The 22171-nt window shown below is 32.0% G+C and overlaps 1 protein-coding gene and 4 non-coding genes across 5 annotated transcripts; 1 reads left to right on the top strand and 4 right to left on the bottom strand.

Annotated features, from left to right (window-relative positions):
- The first annotated feature begins 5628 nt into the window (after positions 1-5628).
- Trnay-gua (transfer RNA tyrosine (anticodon GUA)) lies at positions 5629-5716 on the top strand. Its single transcript is given in 2 exon segments — positions 5629-5665; positions 5681-5716. It is a non-coding gene; the product is annotated as a tRNA-Tyr (tRNA).
- A 2372-nt stretch (positions 5717-8088) lies between these two features.
- Positions 8089-8176, bottom strand: Trnay-gua (transfer RNA tyrosine (anticodon GUA)). The gene is given in 2 exon segments: positions 8089-8124; positions 8140-8176. It is a non-coding gene; the product is annotated as a tRNA-Tyr (tRNA).
- Positions 8177-10399: 2223 nt separating this feature from the next.
- Trnay-gua (transfer RNA tyrosine (anticodon GUA)) lies at positions 10400-10487 on the bottom strand. The gene is given in 2 exon segments: positions 10400-10435; positions 10451-10487. It is a non-coding gene; the product is annotated as a tRNA-Tyr (tRNA).
- Positions 10488-11337: 850 nt separating this feature from the next.
- Trnay-gua (transfer RNA tyrosine (anticodon GUA)) lies at positions 11338-11425 on the bottom strand. The gene is given in 2 exon segments: positions 11338-11373; positions 11389-11425. It is a non-coding gene; the product is annotated as a tRNA-Tyr (tRNA).
- A 5659-nt stretch (positions 11426-17084) lies between these two features.
- Positions 17085-21029, bottom strand: LOC133193286 (zinc finger protein 2-like). Its single transcript, XM_061329244.1, has 2 exons — positions 20836-21029; positions 17085-18141 (listed from the first exon to the last, which is right to left on the bottom strand). The coding sequence occupies exons 1-2, from the start codon at positions 20874-20876 to the stop codon at positions 17247-17249; spliced, it is 936 nt and encodes a 311-aa protein (XP_061185228.1). The 5' UTR covers positions 20877-21029; the 3' UTR covers positions 17085-17246.
- Positions 21030-22171: the final 1142 nt, after the last annotated feature.

Below are 22171 nucleotides of genomic sequence, written 5' to 3'. Positions count from 1 at the left end.
GCCCATTGCAAGTGCTTTCTTCTTTTGATGTAAAGTTTTAAAATAAATTCTGTTTCATAGAAATATAAAAACAGGTCGGCTAACACAATTAGTGTTCATCGAAATTCCAACAGTTTGTTGGAAAACCTAGTTCCCGAAGAATAAATGTTGTCTATGAGAAACTCCAGCATCCTTTTAATACCGTATAAGCAGAATTTTTAGCAAGGATTCAATTTTCGCATTATTAGCGAGGGTTCTGAGATCGCAAAAATTGAATATCGCTAACAATTTATTCTATATGGATTGTAATAGCTATCTCTCTTGACATTATAAAATCGATAAAATTATATCTCGCTAAAAATAACTAAAAATATTTACCATTTCTGAAGGATATATCGCCAAATTTGCGTCTCACTATAATTTCCACTTTTACGGTATCAACTTCAACTGTATGTTTATTGATGGTTTGTTCTGCTTTAGCTGTCAGTGAAATGACTTATTTAGAAGATATATGTTGATTTCAAAACACAAACACAAAGCAAAAACAAAAAACGGAGCGAAGACCTAATCTTAAAAGGAAAAATGACTTGTATTGCGTCAAAATGATTGAATTTTGTGACTTTGATGTTTACATGCTATTTAAAAGATAAATTAAAGAAGAGTATTCACACTGGAGCTCAAAATAGATTCCAAGTGCTAGAGAAAGTGGACAGTGTGAAGGACATCTGGGAGAGCCTTTACTGAGACAGCGGACTTCATACTTGCAGTGAAGGAAAAGGGACAAAAATCATGGATAAGGATAGATTCATAGAAGTTAGTAGAGGAAAGGAAACAGTTGAAACTCCAACTCATGAAAAGTAAATCTGAACGATTGAAAAGAAACTCAAAAAGAAAACATTGCGATAAAGACAGAGAGGTTAAACACAGCATGAGTTATGACATGAGAAAGTGGAGAAGCCGAAAGAGCAGCCTGCATTAAAATACATTAAAACAGTGAATGAGATAACAAGAATGCTACTGTAAGTAAAGAGAGGAAAGGGACAAAAAAAGCAATGATGGTCAAAAAAGCAAAATTCTGAGCAGTCAAGATAAACAGAGAGCATTTTCAAGAAATATTAAACCGTCCAGAACCTGAACACCCATTAAAGGTGAAAGCAAAGGAGAAAGTCAGAAAAGATTCAGTAGATGAGATGGATATTGGTCCTACGCAAGGAAGATATCTCCAAAGCTATAAAAAAAAAAATAAAGAATGGAAAAGCTGGAGGAGTTGATTGGATAACAGCTGAAATATGAAACGCAGACACAGAAACATCAGCACGATACTTGGATTACTAGTAGCTCTTTACAGCTATTTGAAATCAAGAAACTATATCATTTGTGTAGAATAAGGTGCCGATTGTAAAGATTCCCAAGAAAAGTGATAGATATGTATTTGACAATTACAGAGGGAACACACTTTTTCTGTTCCAAGAAAAGCTTTCTCTAGAATGTCATACAAAGTGATACAAAAGATTCTATCAACAGTCTCCTTTGAAGTCATCATTTGGCAACTTTTATGTTCGATACAATGACCTTGTCAGCAAATACAACCTATCAATAAGACAAATGCTGACTGACGTTTTTCATCCTAATTGTAAGGCCATTACTTACACACTGAATTTTCTACGGATTTTTCCCGATCATGACAAGCAGCACACGGCGGGTGTGACCGGTCGGCAGGGGATGCTCACTCCTCCTTGGTACCTGATCCCACCTCTGATATTTCGGTGGTCCGTGAATGAAAGACTTTAGTTAACATTCGACTTAATGATAGGTTGTATTTACTGACAAGGTCATTATATCAATCATAAAAGTTGCAAAATCTTGACTTTAAACGAGACTGTTGATATTTTTCTTTCATCAACTTGTTTGTCAATAGCTTGCATTGTTTCGGAAATTGTAGAGCATGCTCTCTCCTATCGAATTAACTGGGAGACGTAAACTCCATATGCAAGTGATAATGGTATATTACTACATAAGTAAGGCGTGTTGACGATAGAAAAGTTGAAGTCATCACGTTTATCATCAAGTTTGTTGTTAGGTTACCATTAATGTTTTTTTTCTAGTATAATATCCAAATTTGAAACAGATGTGTCAGACACTGACACACTGTGGTATCTTTTATTTCGAGATCACTGGGATATATCGAATCAATGTAGCAATGAAAATGAATATTGTTAATTGATACTATGTCGTGGATATATCTAAATGTTGAATTGAAGGTCATGGCAATAAACTTCTTCTTTTTATGTGGAAGTGTTTGAATATTGAAAGCAAAAATAGCTATTCAGTATCAGCAAAGACTCCTACAAGTGCCACTTCCACGCATTCCAAATTCCCCTTTTTGTCCTAGCACAGTCCTCATGTTGTTATTCAAGCTCACCCCTTACTCCGGGTTGGCTATTCCAGCCTTTGTGTATAAGTCAAATCTAGGGCTACGGGTACTAACTTATGAAGAATTTATCTCCCGCCTTCGGCAGTGCCTAGCCTCTCTAGGTTTTGCTCCCAATAGTTACTCAGCTCACAGTTTTAGGAGAGGTGGTGCCTCATTTGCTCTTGAATGTGGGTTACCACCTGATCTTATTCAGTCTCAAGGGGATTGGCGTAGTGAGGCCTATAAAACATATTTAGACCCCTCTTTAGCTTACAGACAGGAAGTTGCTGCTACTTTAGGTTCAGCTGTTAGCAAATTAAGCTGAATTGCCTATTTGTCTTATATTTTCTAGGTTTACATTACCTGTAAATTAGTTAACTTTTGTATATTTGTTTACTGCATGATACATGATTGTACCCTATTGTTAGTTGTGCTGCTGACAATCATCTTAGGTAGTAAAATCTGCAATTCTTTGGTATCTCTCTTGCCAAGAATACCTGTCAAATTCCGTTTGTGACTATATACATGATATAAATAATAACTGTTGAACATTGGTGAATATGTGAGTCAAACTCATTTGTGAATATGTGAGTCAAACTATCATAACTTCAGGCCTGCAAGGAATTGACCAGCCTGACTGATGTTAGTGTATTTGTGAACATTTGGGTGGTGTTAAAACCCCTCCGTGGTGCCAACAAGTGTTGAACAATGTAGCTGACAGATGCCATTTACAACTTTACTGTGTTAATACTGTTTGTTTGAACTCTTATTGTTGTGATTATTTCTGATAACTATTTTATATATGCATTCTATTATCTACCTCAAATGTGAACTCACTCAACTCAGGTTTACCTGTACACTACAGGCTTGGGTGTTTGGAGCATGGTTTTATTCCTCATTTTTCAATTTGCCTACACACATTATTATGTAATGTTTCATAATCTACATGTGTGTTCAACTAAATAAAACCATGGATTCGTTTCACCCAAGCCTCTCTTACATGTTTTTATTTCTAATGCATCAGCTGGGCTAATTCTTATTTACATACAGGAAGAATTAATTTGTATATTAAATATTGTTTAATTATTTATTAATTACTTCTGCTGACACCTGTCACATCTTTGCTTTCACACCCTACTGGGTAAGACCCAGACCTCCAGTGCAGTTTTTTGTTTTTACTGGCATTGGCACTGTTGACAATACCCAGATGCATGCACCTATCTAGGGTACTGATACTTTCGTATGATAATTAAGCTGCGGTTAATTACAAGGACTTCCGATGGTCCCCCCACTTCATTCTGACCAATCACAAGTCTTCTATTACTAGTACCCGGTATATCAGTTGAGGAAACAATGCACTTGTCAATTTTGAAAAAAATTTTGTAAGAGCAAGGCCTTTTTGTACTTTTGTCCTCCTGCCCTCCTCTCACCAATATTATATGCTTAGTTGAATTTTTAGTTTAGATTTAGATAATTTGTTAGTTAGTTTTTGGAGCATGGTTTTATTCCTCATTTTTCAATTTGCCTACACACATTACTATGTAATGTTTCATAATCTACATGTGTGTTCAACTAAAAAAACCATGGAATCATTTCACCCAAGCCTCTCTTATATGTTTTTATTTCTAATGCATCAGCTGGGCTAATTCTTATTTACATACAGGAAGAATTATTACAATTATGATAACCGAGAACACAACAAAAATACCTTTGTCTTCTCATTCATTTCTAAACGTATTTTTTTTTAAAACATATGATATATTAGCCATTTGCTTATGGTAAACCTACGTGTAAATTTTATAACACATGTTGAACATGTATTCCACTTTTACTTTAAATATGCTAAAAAATTGATACTGTCAGTTTTATTAAACTGAACGATCTAAATTCGCAATTCATTTATGTATTCTTTTGTGTATTTTAGATTTGTCTCACCATTTTCCATTTTAATTATTTCCAATTGGAAAAATGTAAAACTTTTTTCCCCCGCTATACTTTGGATTTAGTGGGAAATGTTAAACAGGACACGTTGCCATCTCCTGGTCTATATATTTAGGAACTTCTAAGCATTTTGTCCCTCTCAATAAATGATTGCCCTTCCTTCATGGATTTGAATCACTGTCCTAAAGTTGATAGTTAAATACCATTACTGTTCCCTTTTTTTATTGACCAACATAACAAATAATACAACTACCGTGCATTAATTTCTCCGCTATGCCAACTCGATCAACTATCACGAGTTGGTAGTTCTGTTGACATTAACTTGTATCGATATGTAGGTGGAAGAAAAAAAGTTTGTTCAACCAACAAAGTCTTGTATAGCACTAGAAAAACATTTAAAGGAAAAATAAGTATACGTCAAATGCAGAAAATATTATAGTTGATCTGTTATCCCTATTCATCTAACTAGTGTTGCTTTAAAAGATATAAAAATTTTTGCTTTGAAAATAATCTGTTAATTTTTCTCTTCTGTATAACAGAACTCAGGGATTTGCTGTTATTTATATGAATGTACCACTTCTAAAGAAAACATAAAACAACATCAAATGATATTAAATACCCTCCAAAAGTCAATATATATTGCAAAGATTTGATAATTCATAGTAATTTTCATTTCACCGCCTCCCATATTTCCCGGATCGACTCATCAGATTTGTTTGAAATCTTCAATATTTTTACAATAATAAAAACTAAAACAATTTGCAATAAAAGGCATTTATAATTGCAAAAATCATGACTTTTTGTGCTTAAGATAAATGTGGCCAGCTTCTTTCATGTACAAGCTTTTAATATGAAAATGTCAAAACATTTCTTTTATTCTTTTAAGGTCCTCGAATATCTGTTTTTTGCATTCCTTTGTAATATGCCAAAAATTTTAATAATTATGATTATCTTTTGATTTCTAAACTATTTTTAAAATGTCTGAAAAATATATACACCAAAATCAGGATATCAGCAGATCAAGCGATTTCCAGTATAGGATTATATAGGAAATGCCATCCTCAGGTATCTTGCACGAATGCCTGGTAATGTACCCCAATTTTTTGTGAGGAAACTTCTCAAAGAAGCAATATTTTAATCACAAATTCTTCGAAAAATTTATATATTTTTGAGGAACCTGTCGTCTGACCTTACAAGGATGTGAACCACCGATTAATACTTTGCCCCAGGCTTCAACGAAAAAACAGGATTTATTTTTAAGTATATGTATATCTTAAAGATTTTATTATTTATAACCCGTGATAGCTCAGTTGGTAGAGCGGAGGACTGTAGTGGTAAATATTTGTCATCCTTAGGTCGGTGGTTCAAATCCGCCTCGCGGGAATTTTTTTTTTTTTTTTTTTTTTTGGCAGCACACTCCTTATACACATATTACAGCAACTGCTATTTAGCACCCCTTCGAATGTTATTGTAATTTTAATTCAAGACTCTTGATAAGATGTACAATGTATATATTTTATTCAACTACAGGTAATTAAAAAAATATATTTTCAATCAACATTTATAATTTGTTTGAGAGTTGTAAAATCAAATAACGATTTCATTCAAACAATGACTTGCAAGATATTCTAAATGAGTTTGTAAATAATTCATCATAATGAATTGTTAATGATTTTAAAATAATAAAAACATCAAATTTGATAGATTATAAGATTATTCCTGGTTTAAAGTAAATAACATCATATTGAATTAAACTGCTTTATATGTACAATGCGTATAGCAAACAGATTTCTCGGAAAATATTGCCAGATCTTTTTATAATCTTTTTTTTATATCTCACTTCCTTAAATGTATCATGTAAAAATTAATCTTTGATGTTTTTATTGTTTTTGATATTACTTTATTAGGAACACATGCATATAACTTTAAATACTTTACTGTTTGATTAATTAGAGTATTCTATTTAAAAAATTCCGAATTTAATAGTAAGTTTTTTTTTCTATTTTTGTTAAAAGTATAAATGATCATTTATTTTGTTTACTCATTAAGAACTTTCCCGTTGTAAAAATGCCGAAAGTAATACATGTACATTCTAATCTACAAAGTAACATAACCTATTGCAAAACGATTTTTGTATTGCGACATTTCTTTTTAATTCAAACATTTACAGTCATATTTCGATATTTCAGTCAATACATACATCTGTGCAGTACATGGAGTCATTTTTTAAAACTCTATCTTTCATTGAAAAGTGACTTGGGGGGGGGGGGGGGAATAGTATTTTGACGTTATTAAATTCTATCTTTCATTGAAAAGTGACTTTTTTTGGGGAAAAAAGTATTTCGACGTTATTTGCATCTTTTATATATATATTTTGTAAAGAAATATATTTTAAGAAATATATCATCATAAAATTCAGATTTTTTAGATTCTTCTCATAATTCAAAATAATTTTATCTTTAGACATTGCGGGGATATCAAATGTCAAACGATAGGTTTTTCAAATTTTACGGGCAAAAAATTGTTTAGCATAGTATTTTGAGGCTAGAAATTTTGACATTTATGAACGACTAGTATATGAATGATCAATGAATCATATTTTGCATAATATCTTAGTGGAAAAAATGAAAATTTGTTTGCATAAGTAAGTGAAAATTTATGGAAATAAGGCTAAAATTGACCTAAAAATAAGTTGTTTTTTTAAAATCATTTTTCAATGACATATCTAGTTACACAATGCATTATTTGTATTTTTTCCCATAATATATAATTCATATTGCAAAAACTATATTCCCAATTTTGAAAATTCTACAAATTATTGCTTTGAGACTTAAACAAAATCTGTGAAATTGGTGAACTTAGCTGTAAACAATTTGAAATTAAGAATAGATTACCTATATCATTTAAGCAGCAGAAGTCAATTACATGAAATATGGAGATAACGAACGGTATTCAAGCTCAAAGTCCATTAAAACAATACAAATCGGGAGCAAAGCAAACCCGGATCTCATAAAACACCAGGGGTGGGATCAGGTACCATGCAGGAGTGAGCATCCCCTGCCGACAGGTCACACCTGCCGTGTGCTCCTTGTCATGATCGGGAAATAACTGAAAAATCCGTTGACAATTCAGTGTGTAAATAATGGACAAACAATTAGTATGAAAAACGTCAGTCAGCATATGACTCAATGATAGATTGTATTTGCTGACAAGGTCTGGTGCAAATGTAACGTTCAAGTTGAATATATTAAAGTAGGTCAAACTGCAATGCAAGGTCATGGGGTTAAAAATCATAATACATTCTGAAAGGACTTGTCACAGGTAATAACACGAAAGCTCTGTCTCTCAAGATTTGCTGCTGGATTACTCGCCAAACGTATGACTTTGGAGGTCCCCAATATATTTTTGGTCCAATATAGAAAGACAATCAAAGGTTATATTATAATTACCTTGAATTTCGGGAGCAAGTGTATACAACTTTTTGGATTTCGAAATTTTCATTTCTAGAACGTTGTACTTCAGTCGTTCAGTGAAACAAAGAATCATTTAATAATAATAATTTATAATTATTGTAAATATTGATAAAACAACTGATGCTGATAAACAAAAAGAAAAAGAAAACTGCGATGCAGAACTCTAACTTTAGATGGCTAAAAAAGTTATATATTGTATTCTTTACCCTAACCAATGCTCCACAAGATAAAGGATATATAGCAACACTCGCTTTCTACAATACTAGCAACAAAAACCATTATTCCCGCGAGGCGGATTTGAACCACCGACCTAAGGATAACAGTTATTTACCACTACAGTCCTCCGCTCTACCAACTGAGCTATCACGGGTTAATAATTCTCTCTCTCATATTTTAATATGTGTGTTGTTTTGTTTTAAGCCTGGAGCAAAATTTTGGGCTATCCTGACTTCCTGGTCATAAGAAGGTCAAGCAAATTAAGTAACGTAGATATTATTAAGAATTTCTTCTGTTATGAAAGTAATAGAACCGTTTCCAGATATATGTAACAGCAAAATATCAATATTATAATAAGGAAAATATTTTATGTTAGTTCAAATTTCCCTAGGTACTGAAAGTCCTCAAAAAAACTGACTGACGCATTTATCTTAACACTGTAAAATTATTATTTGTAATTCAAATATTTCAAATTTTACTTATACTTGTGATGAACATTCATAATTAAATTCAGCTTATCAACTACTTCAACAACGTGCTATTTTCAGAACTTTGATTACTGTGAGGTAAAACTTGATACATTTCATTATAAACAGAGTATCAAATTTTAAACTGTTTTGTTTATTTTTGCTGGTATTTTAGGTTATTCTGAACCAAAACACTTGAAAATATCCCGTGAAACCTCAGATGGTTAGAGCGAAAGACTATAGTGGTTAAAAAAGGTCACCCTTAGATCTGTCTCAGAGTACGTATATATATATATATATATATATATATATATATATATATATATATATATATATATAATATATATATATATATATATATATATATATATATATATATATATATATATATATATATATATATATATATATATATATACAATGTATATGAAAAAAAATATCGCAAATTGTTTTGAAGTGGAATAAATCAGAAGAAATATTCAGCTAAAAGATTTAAGTCTTGAGTTACACATAAACGCATGATCATGCATGACATGTCTGGAGATACTGTACTCTAGTATTGACTGTGGATAGGGACATCTTTCCTTATACATGTGTAAAAAGAAAAAAAGAATAATTAAGGATAAATAACACAAACAAACTTCTTTTTTCAGAAATCAGCGATAAGTCTGATAGATTTATGTTTGTATAGCTAATTTGAATAATGTTTACCAGTGTAAATGTAGAAATTTTGTGAGATTTTGTAATAATATCATAAAATGTGTGCAAAAGTTTGTATAAATTTATATAAACAAGAGGCCCATGGGCCACATCGCTCACTTGAGTAGCTTTGGCCATGCTGTTCTTTACCAGATTTCCCCCCTTGTAATACCTATTGTGGCCCCGCTCTGCCCCCGGGGGTCATGGTTTGAAGAATATACAGTCTACACTACATGAGGATGCTTCCACATAAGTTTCAGCTTTTCTGGCCCAGTGGTTCTTGAGAAGAAGATTTTTAAAGATTTTTCCTATAGATTTCAATGTAAAAATTGGATTCCCTATTGTGGCCCCGCCCTACTCCCGGGGGTCATGCTTTTGACTATTTAGAATCTACACTACATGAGGCTGCTTCCACATAAGTTTCATTTTTTCTGGCCCAGTGGTTCTTGAGAAGAAGATTTTTAAAGACTTCTCCTATATATTTCAATGTGAAACTTGGATTCCCTATTGTGGCCCCGCCCTACCCCCGAGGGTCATGATTTGAAAAGTTTACAATCTACACTACCCGAGAATGCGTTCACATAAGTTTTAGCTTTTCTGGCCCAGTGTTTTCCTATATATTTCAATGTAAAACTTGGATTCCCTATTGTGGCCCCGCCCTACCCCCGGGGGTCATGATTTGTACAATTTAGAATCTACACTATCCGAGGATGCTTCCACATAAGTTTCAGCTTTTCTGGCTCAGTGGTTCTTGAAAAGAAGATTTTTTAATGACCCCACCCTATTTTTGTCTTTTCTTGATTATCTCACCTTGTAAGGGGACTTGGCCCTTTATTTTAACAATTTTTGAACTCCCCTTTGCCCAAGGATACTTTGTGCCAAGTTTGGTTAAAATTGGCCCAGTGGTTCTTGAGAAGAAGTTGAAAATGTGAAAAGTTTACAGACGGACGGACGGACAGACGGACGGACAACGGGTGATCAGAAAAGCTCACTTGAGCTTTCAGCTCAGGTGAGCTAAAAATGGCACAAAATTTCAAATTTGAACACCAAAGAATACTTATGATTTCTTAATATTTTAGGAATTTATTATTTGTGTCCTTTCTAATCAAAAATCAGCCAAAAATATATACCTACATGTACTCGTGCATCGATTTTTAAACTGCTAAGTACTATCTTACTCTAAACTTTCAAAGGAAGAAAAAAAAATTAAATCCCGCGAGGCGGATTTGAACCACCGGCCTAAGGATAACAGTTTTATACCACTACAGTCCTCCGCTCTACCAACTGAGCTATCACGGGATATTATTAATGTGATCATACTGTAGGCCTGGAGCAAAACACCGATACACTTCCTGGTCAATTAAAGGTAATCAAACTAATTAACCTAGGTATAAGTTGGTATGAATATTCAAAAGAGGTTCAGTTAACAACATGGGCGAATTCATTCATAGCACATAAGTGCATTTGTCCGATGATCTGAGGTATATGTTCATTATAAGGATACCGTTAACATGAAAGAAATTTTGAAAACCTTCATACAAATTTCAAAAATATAATCATGCATTTTCAAAATAAAAATTTGTTCGGCAAAATAACAACATAAGGGAAACTGACCTTGAAATTTCAATAAACATGTAATTATTTACTTCCAATTCAGTAAAAATGGCATGTATGCTAGACATCGTCTTCCAGGTAATAAACTGTATTCACCGGAAACAGTAGAGTTACTTCTATATTCAAAACATGTAATATTTTGATTTAAATGTTCATTCTTTAGGTTAACGAGGCTGTAAACAAAGAATAGACTAAGTGAGCCGCTTGTAAAAGTCCCTGATATAATGTAGATGCTACTATATGTAGGTAGCTGTCACTTAATATACTCAGTAGATCTGTGGTAAAGTTTGATTAAAAGATATGTTTTTAATTGTCTCGAATGAAAAAAGGAGACAGTTGGAATTGGATCAGAATTATCACATTTTTATATGGATATAAGGAGGTTCACATATAAGAAAGCAAATTATCAAGTATCTAATATATTTAGAAGCAACGTCACTGTTTGCGAAATCAGGGAAGCTCCATTATAACCATAAGAGATTCATTTTATATAATATATTCATTTAATTAAAATAAAAAGGAAAAAAAATGTATCTCCCGCGAGGCGGATTTGAACCACCGACCTAAGGATAACAGTTTTATACCACTACAGTCCTCCGCTCTACCAACTGAGCTATCACGGGTTAGTAATACCACTTTGAGAACTGTAAATATATTTGTATATTTGGATGTAACCTTAAGTCAATTTATCATCGACTGGTTGAGCAGTTAAATCAGGAAGCATAAATGACACCTGTCTGCAAGGTAAAAAAGACTCTAAGGTCTTCACCATAAATCAAACAGATTATTTTTTTAATGAGCAACACCTGTGCAGAATTGTCGATAAAATCCCTTTTTAATTGTCAAAATCATTCTTTTTTTTTTTTTTTTTTTTTTTTTTAAATAATATCTCAGTTTACAATTAAATTTATAAATTGATTTTAATTATAAAAAATAAAATAAAATTAAAGAGCATAATACATACAAAAAACGTTCAATTCACAACGTATGTATCTAAAGAGCGTACATTTATTTCACAGTATATGAATGTCTGTGTTTAGTTCCATTTTAATTCCCTGCTCTAGATCAATTAAGGACTTGGCAGTAGAAAAACGACTGTTAATACATGAACGCCGTAAATTAATTTTCTACCTGTTAATCTGAATGGTTGTAATAAAACAAGATTTATTTTTCACTTATCATTCTCAGCTTAATGTTTCCAATTCAAATGACTTTGTTACGTAGAAAACCGTGTTTTTTAAAATGCAAACTTTAATTTAATTTAATCAGTATTTTATTACGTAAAGTCAGTTTACATAATTGGATTGAACATCAGGCATGGCCTATATAAGTCCTCTCCAAGAAGGTCAGGGTTACAAATGTTAAGAATTAACAATGATTTACAATCATGATGAAATAGTTCATAATAAGTTACATTAATTTCTTTTGTTAACTAGAAATGGGAAAAAAAGGAGAGATAAATTAATAAATTCACAAGAGTTATTACTTAGCATGTATACTCACTATACAATATAATGAAAAAATAAAAGATCTAGAGTGCAAACAAACAACAAAATAGAATAAGTAAACAAATAAAGTGCAAAAGACAAATATGCAAGGAAAAAAAGCGAAGAAAATAATATACACTGTAAATAATGATAAATAAATAAATCTGGAACAAGCAAAAACACCGAAAAAAAAGAAAGAATGAAAATGCAAAAGACAAATATGCATACTTTGTAATTTAAATCATAATTTATCTATTGACCATATTTAAAAACCTATGTAAAATTAAATAATATTTTACTAGTAATTATTTTGTGACTGTGGGTTTTACAATAACCTGCATATAGTGTTAATGTCTCCCAAGTGATTCGATACTCAAGACATGTTCTATGAACGAACAATTTTTTATTAAAGAGAGACAAACTACTGAGAATGAAGTTGATGTAACAGAGTTTTAACTATGGTGTTTAAAGTCAGAATTTTGCGAATTTTATGGTCTTTATAATGACCTATTTTGCAAATACAACCTATCGTTGGGTCTTATTTTAACTTTTTATCCATAGCATTTTGACTAAGGATAACTCCGTTTATACCTGATCAATACAGAGGATTGGGTTGTGCTGGGTTGATAGGGGATGCTTACTCATTCTAGGCTTCTGATCCCATATGTAGAATTCTAACCTATTCACAGGTTAGTATTGTTTACTGAATTTTTGAGATTGATCATTGTTCATTATTATTTCCACTTTATACATTTACAGACATTAGCAAATTTATATCAGGAACTGTCGAATATATAATTTCTTGTCACAATGAAATTTTTTTAAATCTAGAAAAAAAAAATCAAATAATTGTAGCAAATCTTTAGACACTCAATGAAGGGAAGAAAGCAAATAAATAAAGAAAGAAATAGAAAAAAGCAGTCAACTTTTATATACAGACACAATCATATATGTCACAGATTTATTTTTTTTTAATCTTATGTTAAATATGGCTACATAATAAACGCAGAGAAAGCGTGCTGAAATAAAATCCCGTATAAAATCATATTTTTCTCTTCAAAAGAAATTGGACACGGCTAGAGCAAACTAGTTGACCAATGGTCCAAATCTCAAATGATGCAAGAAAATGAGAAGATTTAACAATCAGCCAAAAGAGTTGATACTTTTCATACAAGACTGTAAGAATTCGTGTTACAGGGGAACTATAATGTTTCTATACAGCCAGTGTTCATTTGACTGCACTGTTTTAACCTTCGATGATTCAAGTGCTGATGCAATAAATGCAAGAGACGGTTTCTTTGTTGTGCAGAAATAACTAAATCCTTTCTTCTTAACATTCAATTAATAGGGCATTTATTTCAAATCACTTTTAATAATGTATAAATTTGAAACTTTTAATTCACTATTTCGGATAATGGACTTAGTGTAAGTGTGGAAAAGCGTGTCGCTCGTCTAAAGAACAAACTGCTTTTTAGATGCAATCGTCGATAAGGCGGAATGGACCATTCAGCGCGTACACCTCTCTCAAGTGGTCGCGTGCTCTTACCGTGGCATTCCGCCATCAGAATATAGCTCCTTGTCAAGTGCTGTAAAATAATGATTGACTATCGTACCTATCTGGATGATCGATCGGCCGCGTGGCCAAGGGAACTCTCCCTGTCATCCAAAACAAAATATTTAAATTCAAATCGGTAAACGGTTATGACTTTTCCCCGTACAGACTCAAGATATCAAATAGAATCGCCATCATTATGCGAATTCTGCCTCGTTTACGGAGCTTATTATGGTTAATTATCTATCAATTTAAGGTATTTTATCGCGGCGAGGAAATGTTGTTCGAAATGGAAGGTGAGCGAGAGGCAGTGATTAAACAAAAATCAATGTTGTGTTTGATCAGCATAAAATTTAGTTTGTTTTATCTTTGCATTATGATAAATGCTCCCGAAGGCCCAACCGGAAATGACACACGAAATAGGATACGGCTCACGCCTAAATTGTCTAACTCGGAGCAAAACGGACACTCAGTGCAATACCGGTTGATATTAAATAGAGGAATCGGACACGCTTGGAAAACAGTCATAAATATGTGTTAACTACTGTAAAGAATTTCAAAGTCAATCGTCATCACACAGAGATAACGACTTTAATTAAACGCCATTAGTCGCTGAAAGTGAGCGCCGAGATCTGTGATGTAGCGAATCAACCCAGGCCATTAATTGTAAATTAAAGATAACTAGATAAAAAAGACAAGGAATATCACAGGCAAGTTACATCGCTAAAAATCCCTTAAGCCACATTCTAAGTTTATCTTCAGAAGTAAATGTCTTTATCATTCTGTCAGTTCTCGTGGCCGGTGATATTGGCGGAGGGATAATTGGAGGTGCGTAAGCAGGCAGTTTGAGTTCCATTTAACGAACTATGGATGTGCATTTCTCAGCTCAATATAGATTCCCTATCAGATGCATAATGTACGGACAATTTCTGGTTAATCAGCATATCAAATAATATCAAATAGCAATAAACAAAAGAAAATGCAAAATAATATCCAATAACGAATATTTTTTTATAATGCGCATTAATAGATTAAAGAAGGATAGTAAAGGTAATATTTGTGACGGTTGATATGAATAACTTACCAGATGCACAATGCAGACTGTTGACTGCATGGTTTGTTGGTCTTTACAAAAGTTGGAAGAAATAAGGATTCACAGCATCGTTTAATCAGGATAATTTTTTTTTATAAACAAGAACATTTTTTAACGGAAAAATTCATCCAAATGATATGCCCCTAGATAATTCCGAACGGAACTTTCTGTTTTTTCATTGTGTAGAAAAAGATAGTAGCAGTTGTTATGGAAATACAGTTTTGTTTTCTTTAATCTTTTTATCCAATATTATAAAACTAAAACACAGTGACTGTATTTTTATTATGCTGTTTTTTTTTTCTATTAATTCCTCCTCTCGTGAACACCGAGATCATCAGTTTTAATGCCATTTTTCTTTCTCGTCCCTTTCATATTTCACGAAGGGTAAAAAGAATTGGTATGTTTAGACAAAAACCAAATGATAAAATGTACCTTTGATAAATTATAGTTCCAAAAGTATATTTTTATTTAAATTTTTATTACTAAGCTTACAAATAGAAAATTGGCAAAGATTATTAAATTGTTCGAAATCAAAGTAAAAAAAAAAGGATGTTTGTTAAAGGATATTAAAGATAATAAGACATTAAAAAAGATATATAAAAAAAATATTTCTCCCTTTTTGTGTGTTAGAGGTGGGATGGGGGTGGGGCTGAAACTTTTAAGGTGTTTGTGAATGTTAAAAATTCAAAATAAAATACGTAAATGCATTTATTGTTTGCCTAAAAACATATACATTGTTTAATTAATGCCTTATATTGATGGTGGATAGAATTTTGTATATGTACATTTTATTCATTTTTCTTTAAGAATACATGTAGATGATACAAACAAAGAATGGATGTTTGGATTGGTAAATGTTTTAAGATCTACTTTGGATCTTAATGATGCACATATCAAATTTATAACATATTAAGAAATTTAAACCTTTCTATGATGTTCAAAATGCTATCTTTCTGCAATCACGCTTATATATCTATACAACTTTTTATCACTTGATACACAGGATATTATTGTGAATTATTGAATGAAAAAATAAAATTTTATGCGGTTAAATTTATTTATTTTACTCATATAAACACGATTTAATTTGTTATTTCATGAGTTTTGAAATGAAAAGTCTGTTTGTTTCATCTGTCCTGAAGTAAGATATACTTATAACGAAATGATCAGAAATATGATTACATGAGACAAGATTCTTATTTTCATATTAACTAAAAACTCTGCGTGTCTCCTTTAGGGTAAAGATTTTACATTTATTTGCTTTTACATTGGTGGCTTTTCTAGACGATAGATCAAACTTAGAGAATTGTACAGTTGTATGCGAATGTTGAATCGAATCATGTTAAAGGCATGCAACCACGCTTGTCCCGCGACATTTCTAATTTGATAAAAAAAATTATTTCAATATTGTTCAGCAAATTAATGATTCTTAAAATTTTATTCTACTCTTGTAACACTCTCAACAAAATACCATTAAATGCAAAACCCTCGCGAAAATGTTTAGTAACTTACATTATAAACTGTAAATATTCTTGTATGCTAGTATATTTCATTTGTGTATGATATTTCCGAAATTATAAAAGTTATCTGAGGTCAACTTCCCCTTTTCTATTGTTCATCACTTGGTAAATTAAACCAAATCTGTTTCCCTGACATGATACTAGCCTCAAACAATAGTGGGGAGCTGCTATCTCTGTTCAGAAGACATGTAAATGCCCTGTAACAATGCCACAGAGCTCAATTTTCTTGTTGTGTCCTAAACTATACGGAAATTAGCCAGGTATTTTTTTTTTTACATTGTTGTTGCATGTTACTGCGTGAATGAATTTTAAGAATCATATAATGTGAAAAGGACACTTTCATTTTGGGCATTGTTGGACAGATGCGTGGTAACATTCGATAGGTTCAGAGGGGACGGGATACTCTGGGGGGATAGGTATTAGATAACCAGGTAACCAGCATTCCAGGACTATATCATTTTTCCGGTCTACGTGTATAGAGAAAACCAAAACTTGTTTCGCATAAATAAATAAACGACCATTTGAGGATAGGAAACAGAAATTACTCCTTACTATAAATTAACACTGCATAAAAAAACATACAACATATCACCATAATGTATTAAAATATCACATAAATTAAAATCTTGCTATGATTTGTTATAAATTACTTTAATTCAAATATATAATAATAATAAAACACAAAATGTGTAATAAGGAAATGTGTTTACCTTACAACAGCCAATATAAAGAATTTGTGACAAAATCAACAACTATAGAAAATAATATGTCTTGACCTTATATGTCCGTGTGCTAGTCTGTGTGCACATTGATTTCTTCATCCTCACTGTCAGAACACACAGAAACATCAATGTCTTCATGTTTTTCACATTCTGCATCCTTTTTTGGGTCAGATGGACCCATTTCAGACCCCAACTCATTCTCATTAGAGACTTCATCCGAAGCGTCATCTTGACGCAGATGCACTTTCCGGTGGCGCTCTAAGTTGCTTTTATGGCTAGTTGCGTAATCACAGACGGTGCAAACAAAGTCCTTCTGTCCATTGTGTACAGACAAATGGCGCTTCAGGAGAGCTTTTCTACAAAATCTTCGACCGCAATAAAAACAAGTATATCCATGATAGTGAAAAATCATCGAGTGTTCTCGTAAAGAGGCTTTGGTATTGAATAAAATTCCACAACATTCTAACAACTTAGAGCACGTCTGATGCATAGTAAGCATGTGACGTTTAAGATTGTTTCTGCGGTCAGTGGTATATCTACATTGAGGACACGGAAAAAGTTTCCTACCCAGGTTGTATTGCGATCCATAGGAATCAGAAAAGGTGGATAAAGTTGGACTTTTGACCTCTTTAGTGTTCGTCGGAGAAACCAAGGTCATGTGAGATTTCCGAATTTCCTCTTCTCTCTGTGATTCACCGGATGCAGGCATAGACAACCTTGGAGGTTGCACAGTGGATGTGCTGTCAAATAATTTCGGAAAAGTAGCTTCTTGCAGTCTTTTGATATGTTCTTGTAGGTATAAATTGTAGGCTGCGAGATGAGTGGGTGTGGTTGTTCCTGCGGGATTAGTGACATCACTCAATTTCCATGGAGATGGAGGGAAAAAACCTGGCCATGATGGATTCAGTGCTCCATATCTTGAGAAGTCAAAGGCAGGTCTCTGACCACCATAAAGTGGTATAGGTCTGAAATATGGAAATAAACATCCAAGAAATTTGGTCAATTATTTGATATCCAATATTTTACCACTCATCATCATACAGTGTCAGTGGTAACATTTTTGCGATTAACATGATTTAAAAGAAACATCTGCCGGAGATATAGTTTTTTCTCTGCTATAATTATTTCACACACCCGCGAGAATTTGATCCGCGCCGATACCGTGTCGGTGTGACACAATGTGTAATTTATCAGTGTTTATGCCCTGTTTATTTAACAATTTTCCGATGGGTGTCTTGATCCACGGTTCTCTCGGGTTCCACACGACCCCGCCCAAATCGTACAATTGCCTTAACCAAAATTCATGACTTCATAATAATAACGATTTTAAAACACTAAACAGTCACTAAACACTAGTGCAGTACGTAATAACTCGGATGACGGAATTCTTAAGTGTGTTTTTATATTCATTGAAGAACTTTTTGAAAGCAAAAACAACAAATAAAATAATATTATAACAAAACATATTTCTGTTGAATTGTTCTTGTAAAGGTTCATATTTGTATGAAACTTAAATAAGTCGCAGCATAAGATTTGCTTTAATCTTCGCTCTAGTTCTTTTCTTCATCTATCGTTTTGTTATAATACAAATGGAATGGAGGAATACCCAATTTACAATTTGACTACTATATTTTATATACCTCTTTCAAACTTTTAAGTTTTAAAATTTAAAATTCACAGTTTGATAAGGTGCTGATTCAAGCTTACATGCAGTCATACTTTCTGTGAACTATTAACGAAGAGATGGGTCTTTACTGAATTTTCTTAATGTCGAAAACTCCATAGAAAATTACACTATGTATTCTTAAGAGTGAAATATTTTGACCCTGATTAGATTCTTTATCTGAAAACTGCATACATGTATCGATGTTCATAATGACTTTTTTAAATACATGTAAACATAAAAGGAAAGTTATAAAGGCTGTGCATCGGTTACGACTATGTTCCTTCGTCTGACATTGTAAGTTAACTCGTTCAAAGGTACTTTAAATATTACTTACTAAATTTCATTTATCAAATTAAAGACAGAGTCCTTTTTATTGCATCTTCGTTAGCCAAGGGTGACGATCCGCTCCTCTCCTCTTTTCTAAAGAGGAGAGGAGCGGATCGTCACCCTTGGCTAGCGAAGATATTTTTATTGTACATATTAAAATTGAATAATAATTTATGTTTAGTTTGTATGCATAAATTATATATATATATATATATATATATATATATATATATATATATATATATATATATATATATATATATATATATATATATATATATATATATATATATAGTTTAGTATTAATTTTTTTTGTAAGTTTTTAAAAAAAAATTAGATCGATCACTTTTAGTTATCTTCACTTTTTTCATTGTGTGGATTTCACAAATTTTATATGATTGCAGTCTTTTGAATCTGTAACATGAACCTGTTTTGCCTACTAAAAAATAGAATACCACACATTTTATATAGTCCTCCCACTTTCTTTCTTTATTTGGTTTTATAAAATCTATCAGTTAAAAAAATATTCAAATTAATTTGTTTGGCATTATTATTTTAATTTTTATCTTAAAATTAGGTATGAGACACAAAAAGCAGTGAGAATCTAATGAGAAATTATAGGCTGTATTACATAAGTGGCATAGGTTAATGATATACATTTGGTGTATTTTGAAGAGGTATATTTTATTTTCTTCCGGGATTTTGATATTAAATTCTCGCATTTCCTATACAGATCGAGGTTTCGTGAGAGAAGCAAGTCTTTAGAATTCGGTACCACTGCGCTCGACTCTGGATGGCGATCACGAGGAAAATTTACAACCTTAAATCACAGATTCAACATTACAGGTGCAATAGAAACAATCTACCCATGACCCCGGGTTTTATATAAAACCGCACGCCTTGTTTTCAGCATGATGGATTCGTAGAAGGTCACAGTTTTGTAAAACTCGGGGTCAAGGGAACAGATTCGCCATTCTACTGCTGTGCATTTGTCCGAGAATAGAGGAGATTGTGTTCAGAAAATTTGTAACTGGAAAGTAGCTATTATGAGGCATGTCTTCGGCGACCGATGAGTTCGCGTGTAGAAAATAGATGTCAAACTGGTATAATTTATCACTCGATACATGTATCTGCCTACTTAATGAATTAAGACAAAGAAATTTCACCCGTGCTGTAAAAGAACAGTTTCACTCTCCTTTACGTCATATGCAATCCAAAAATGCATGCATTCTGCATAAAAAATTTAATAAAATCTAAGTTTGAAAGGTGTTTTCTTAACAGTTTACAAATCATTCTAAAGTTGTTAACAGTAGAATAAAACAAAAGTCAAATCTGCGTAAAAAAATAAATTTTAAATCTCTATCTCGTAATCAAATGATTTCTGAAACAGTCATACATAATTTATTGAACAAAGATTATGTGTATTAAAATTACACTGTATTGGATTTTTAGTAAAATTTACTTAAGGTTAAAAAAAAAGCATATCCATGAAACATAAGAATTCTATTCCTAATTTCTTGCATAAAATAAAACGCATAAAAAGCCTAATACTATAATAGCAAAGAAATGTCATCAAATAGATAATTTTTTTAACTTTATGAAATAAAAGATTTTTTCAATTTTCATAACATTTTTATCTTTTTTTTATTGAAAAATGTAAACTTACCTAAATGGAGGTGAATATAGAAAAACGGAACCTGTCTCCATTTTGCTTCAAAATTTGTGCAGGAAATATTTTAAAATATTTGATGGTATAATTAAACGATAGAATTTTAGATTGGTATTGTTATTGCATCACTATCGATGTCATCGCGGTATTTTGCTATCGTTTTCTGTCAAATAAAATGAACTGAGTTTTAAAAATTTACATTTATTACTGTGTAACAAAGAGGGAGCCACGTCGCGCGAGAGTTTCAGTTCAATAGTCATCGACCAATCATAATCGACTTCGCGTCACGTGTTCAACGGTAGCAATATGGTCAATTAACTCAGGATAATGCGTCTGCGATATGTGAAAAATGTAGGGGGCGTTCCCTATTTTAGATTAAACCGATATAAATAGAGGGTTTATTATTTGATTTCTTTAATGCGAAATCGCTTTGTAATTATCCTAACTCGTAAAATAGAAAACTGAAAATTATAGATGCAAATGTGCAGAAAATTGTGTGACAGCATATTATATCCTTCTCCCGGTTCAACAAAATAATTTCTCGATGCTCATTTAGTCTTTCAGAACATTATCTAATTTTTATGGACTTAATTTAGCATGGATTTGAATTGAAATGTTCCTGATAAATTTGATTGAAATAGCATTCAATTTTCATAGAATCAATACATTTTACTATAAAATACTGTTAAAAATATTACTGTATCATACTTTTGAGTTCTTCTAAAGAGTGTGAGATTTATATTTTTAAAAAAATAAGAAACACGAAAAACAGAAGAAAGTACTCATTATATTAATATTAACATTTTGTATTCATGTATATTAATCTAGATTAAATATCTATAGAAAAAAATGATAGGTTAAAAACAAATATAATCATATTTCTTACATATACATATTCATTTCTTAATTTATTTCATTTGTGACTAAATTTCTGAAAACATTAACTTCATCATTCTCACGCATTGTTTTGCTTCCAATTATGAAGTAAGGGCTTAAACGACAACGATGTTGTCAAATTACAATTATTTTACATCAAAAAATTGAATAAAACAAAATCTACCGGTTGAGTCTACAAAGGAGTTTCTGGCCGAAAGACTGACAGCTTTTAATTAAAAATAATTATTTTTTTTCCTTCGAAGAAAGCATAATAAGGAAGATCATAGAAAAAAGGTATATACAGTATCATTTTCAGGTGAGATGATACTCAAAATATTTATCAATTAAAATGTATAAGATTTAAGATTCAACACATACATGTACCACACAGAACACACCAACAGATCTGTGAACAAGAAACTTCAAAGGGTGGCCGAATGTCTAATTGTATATGAAT

Source organism: Saccostrea echinata, unplaced genomic scaffold (genome assembly GCF_033153115.1).
Source record: "Saccostrea echinata isolate AGI-Se365-2 ecotype Australia unplaced genomic scaffold, CSIRO_AGI_Sech_v1 ptg000001l, whole genome shotgun sequence".
Classification (NCBI taxonomy): Eukaryota; Metazoa; Mollusca; class Bivalvia; order Ostreida; family Ostreidae; genus Saccostrea; species Saccostrea echinata.
Note: the sequence above shows the minus strand (reverse complement) of the source record. Positions and strands in the feature narration are given on the sequence as shown.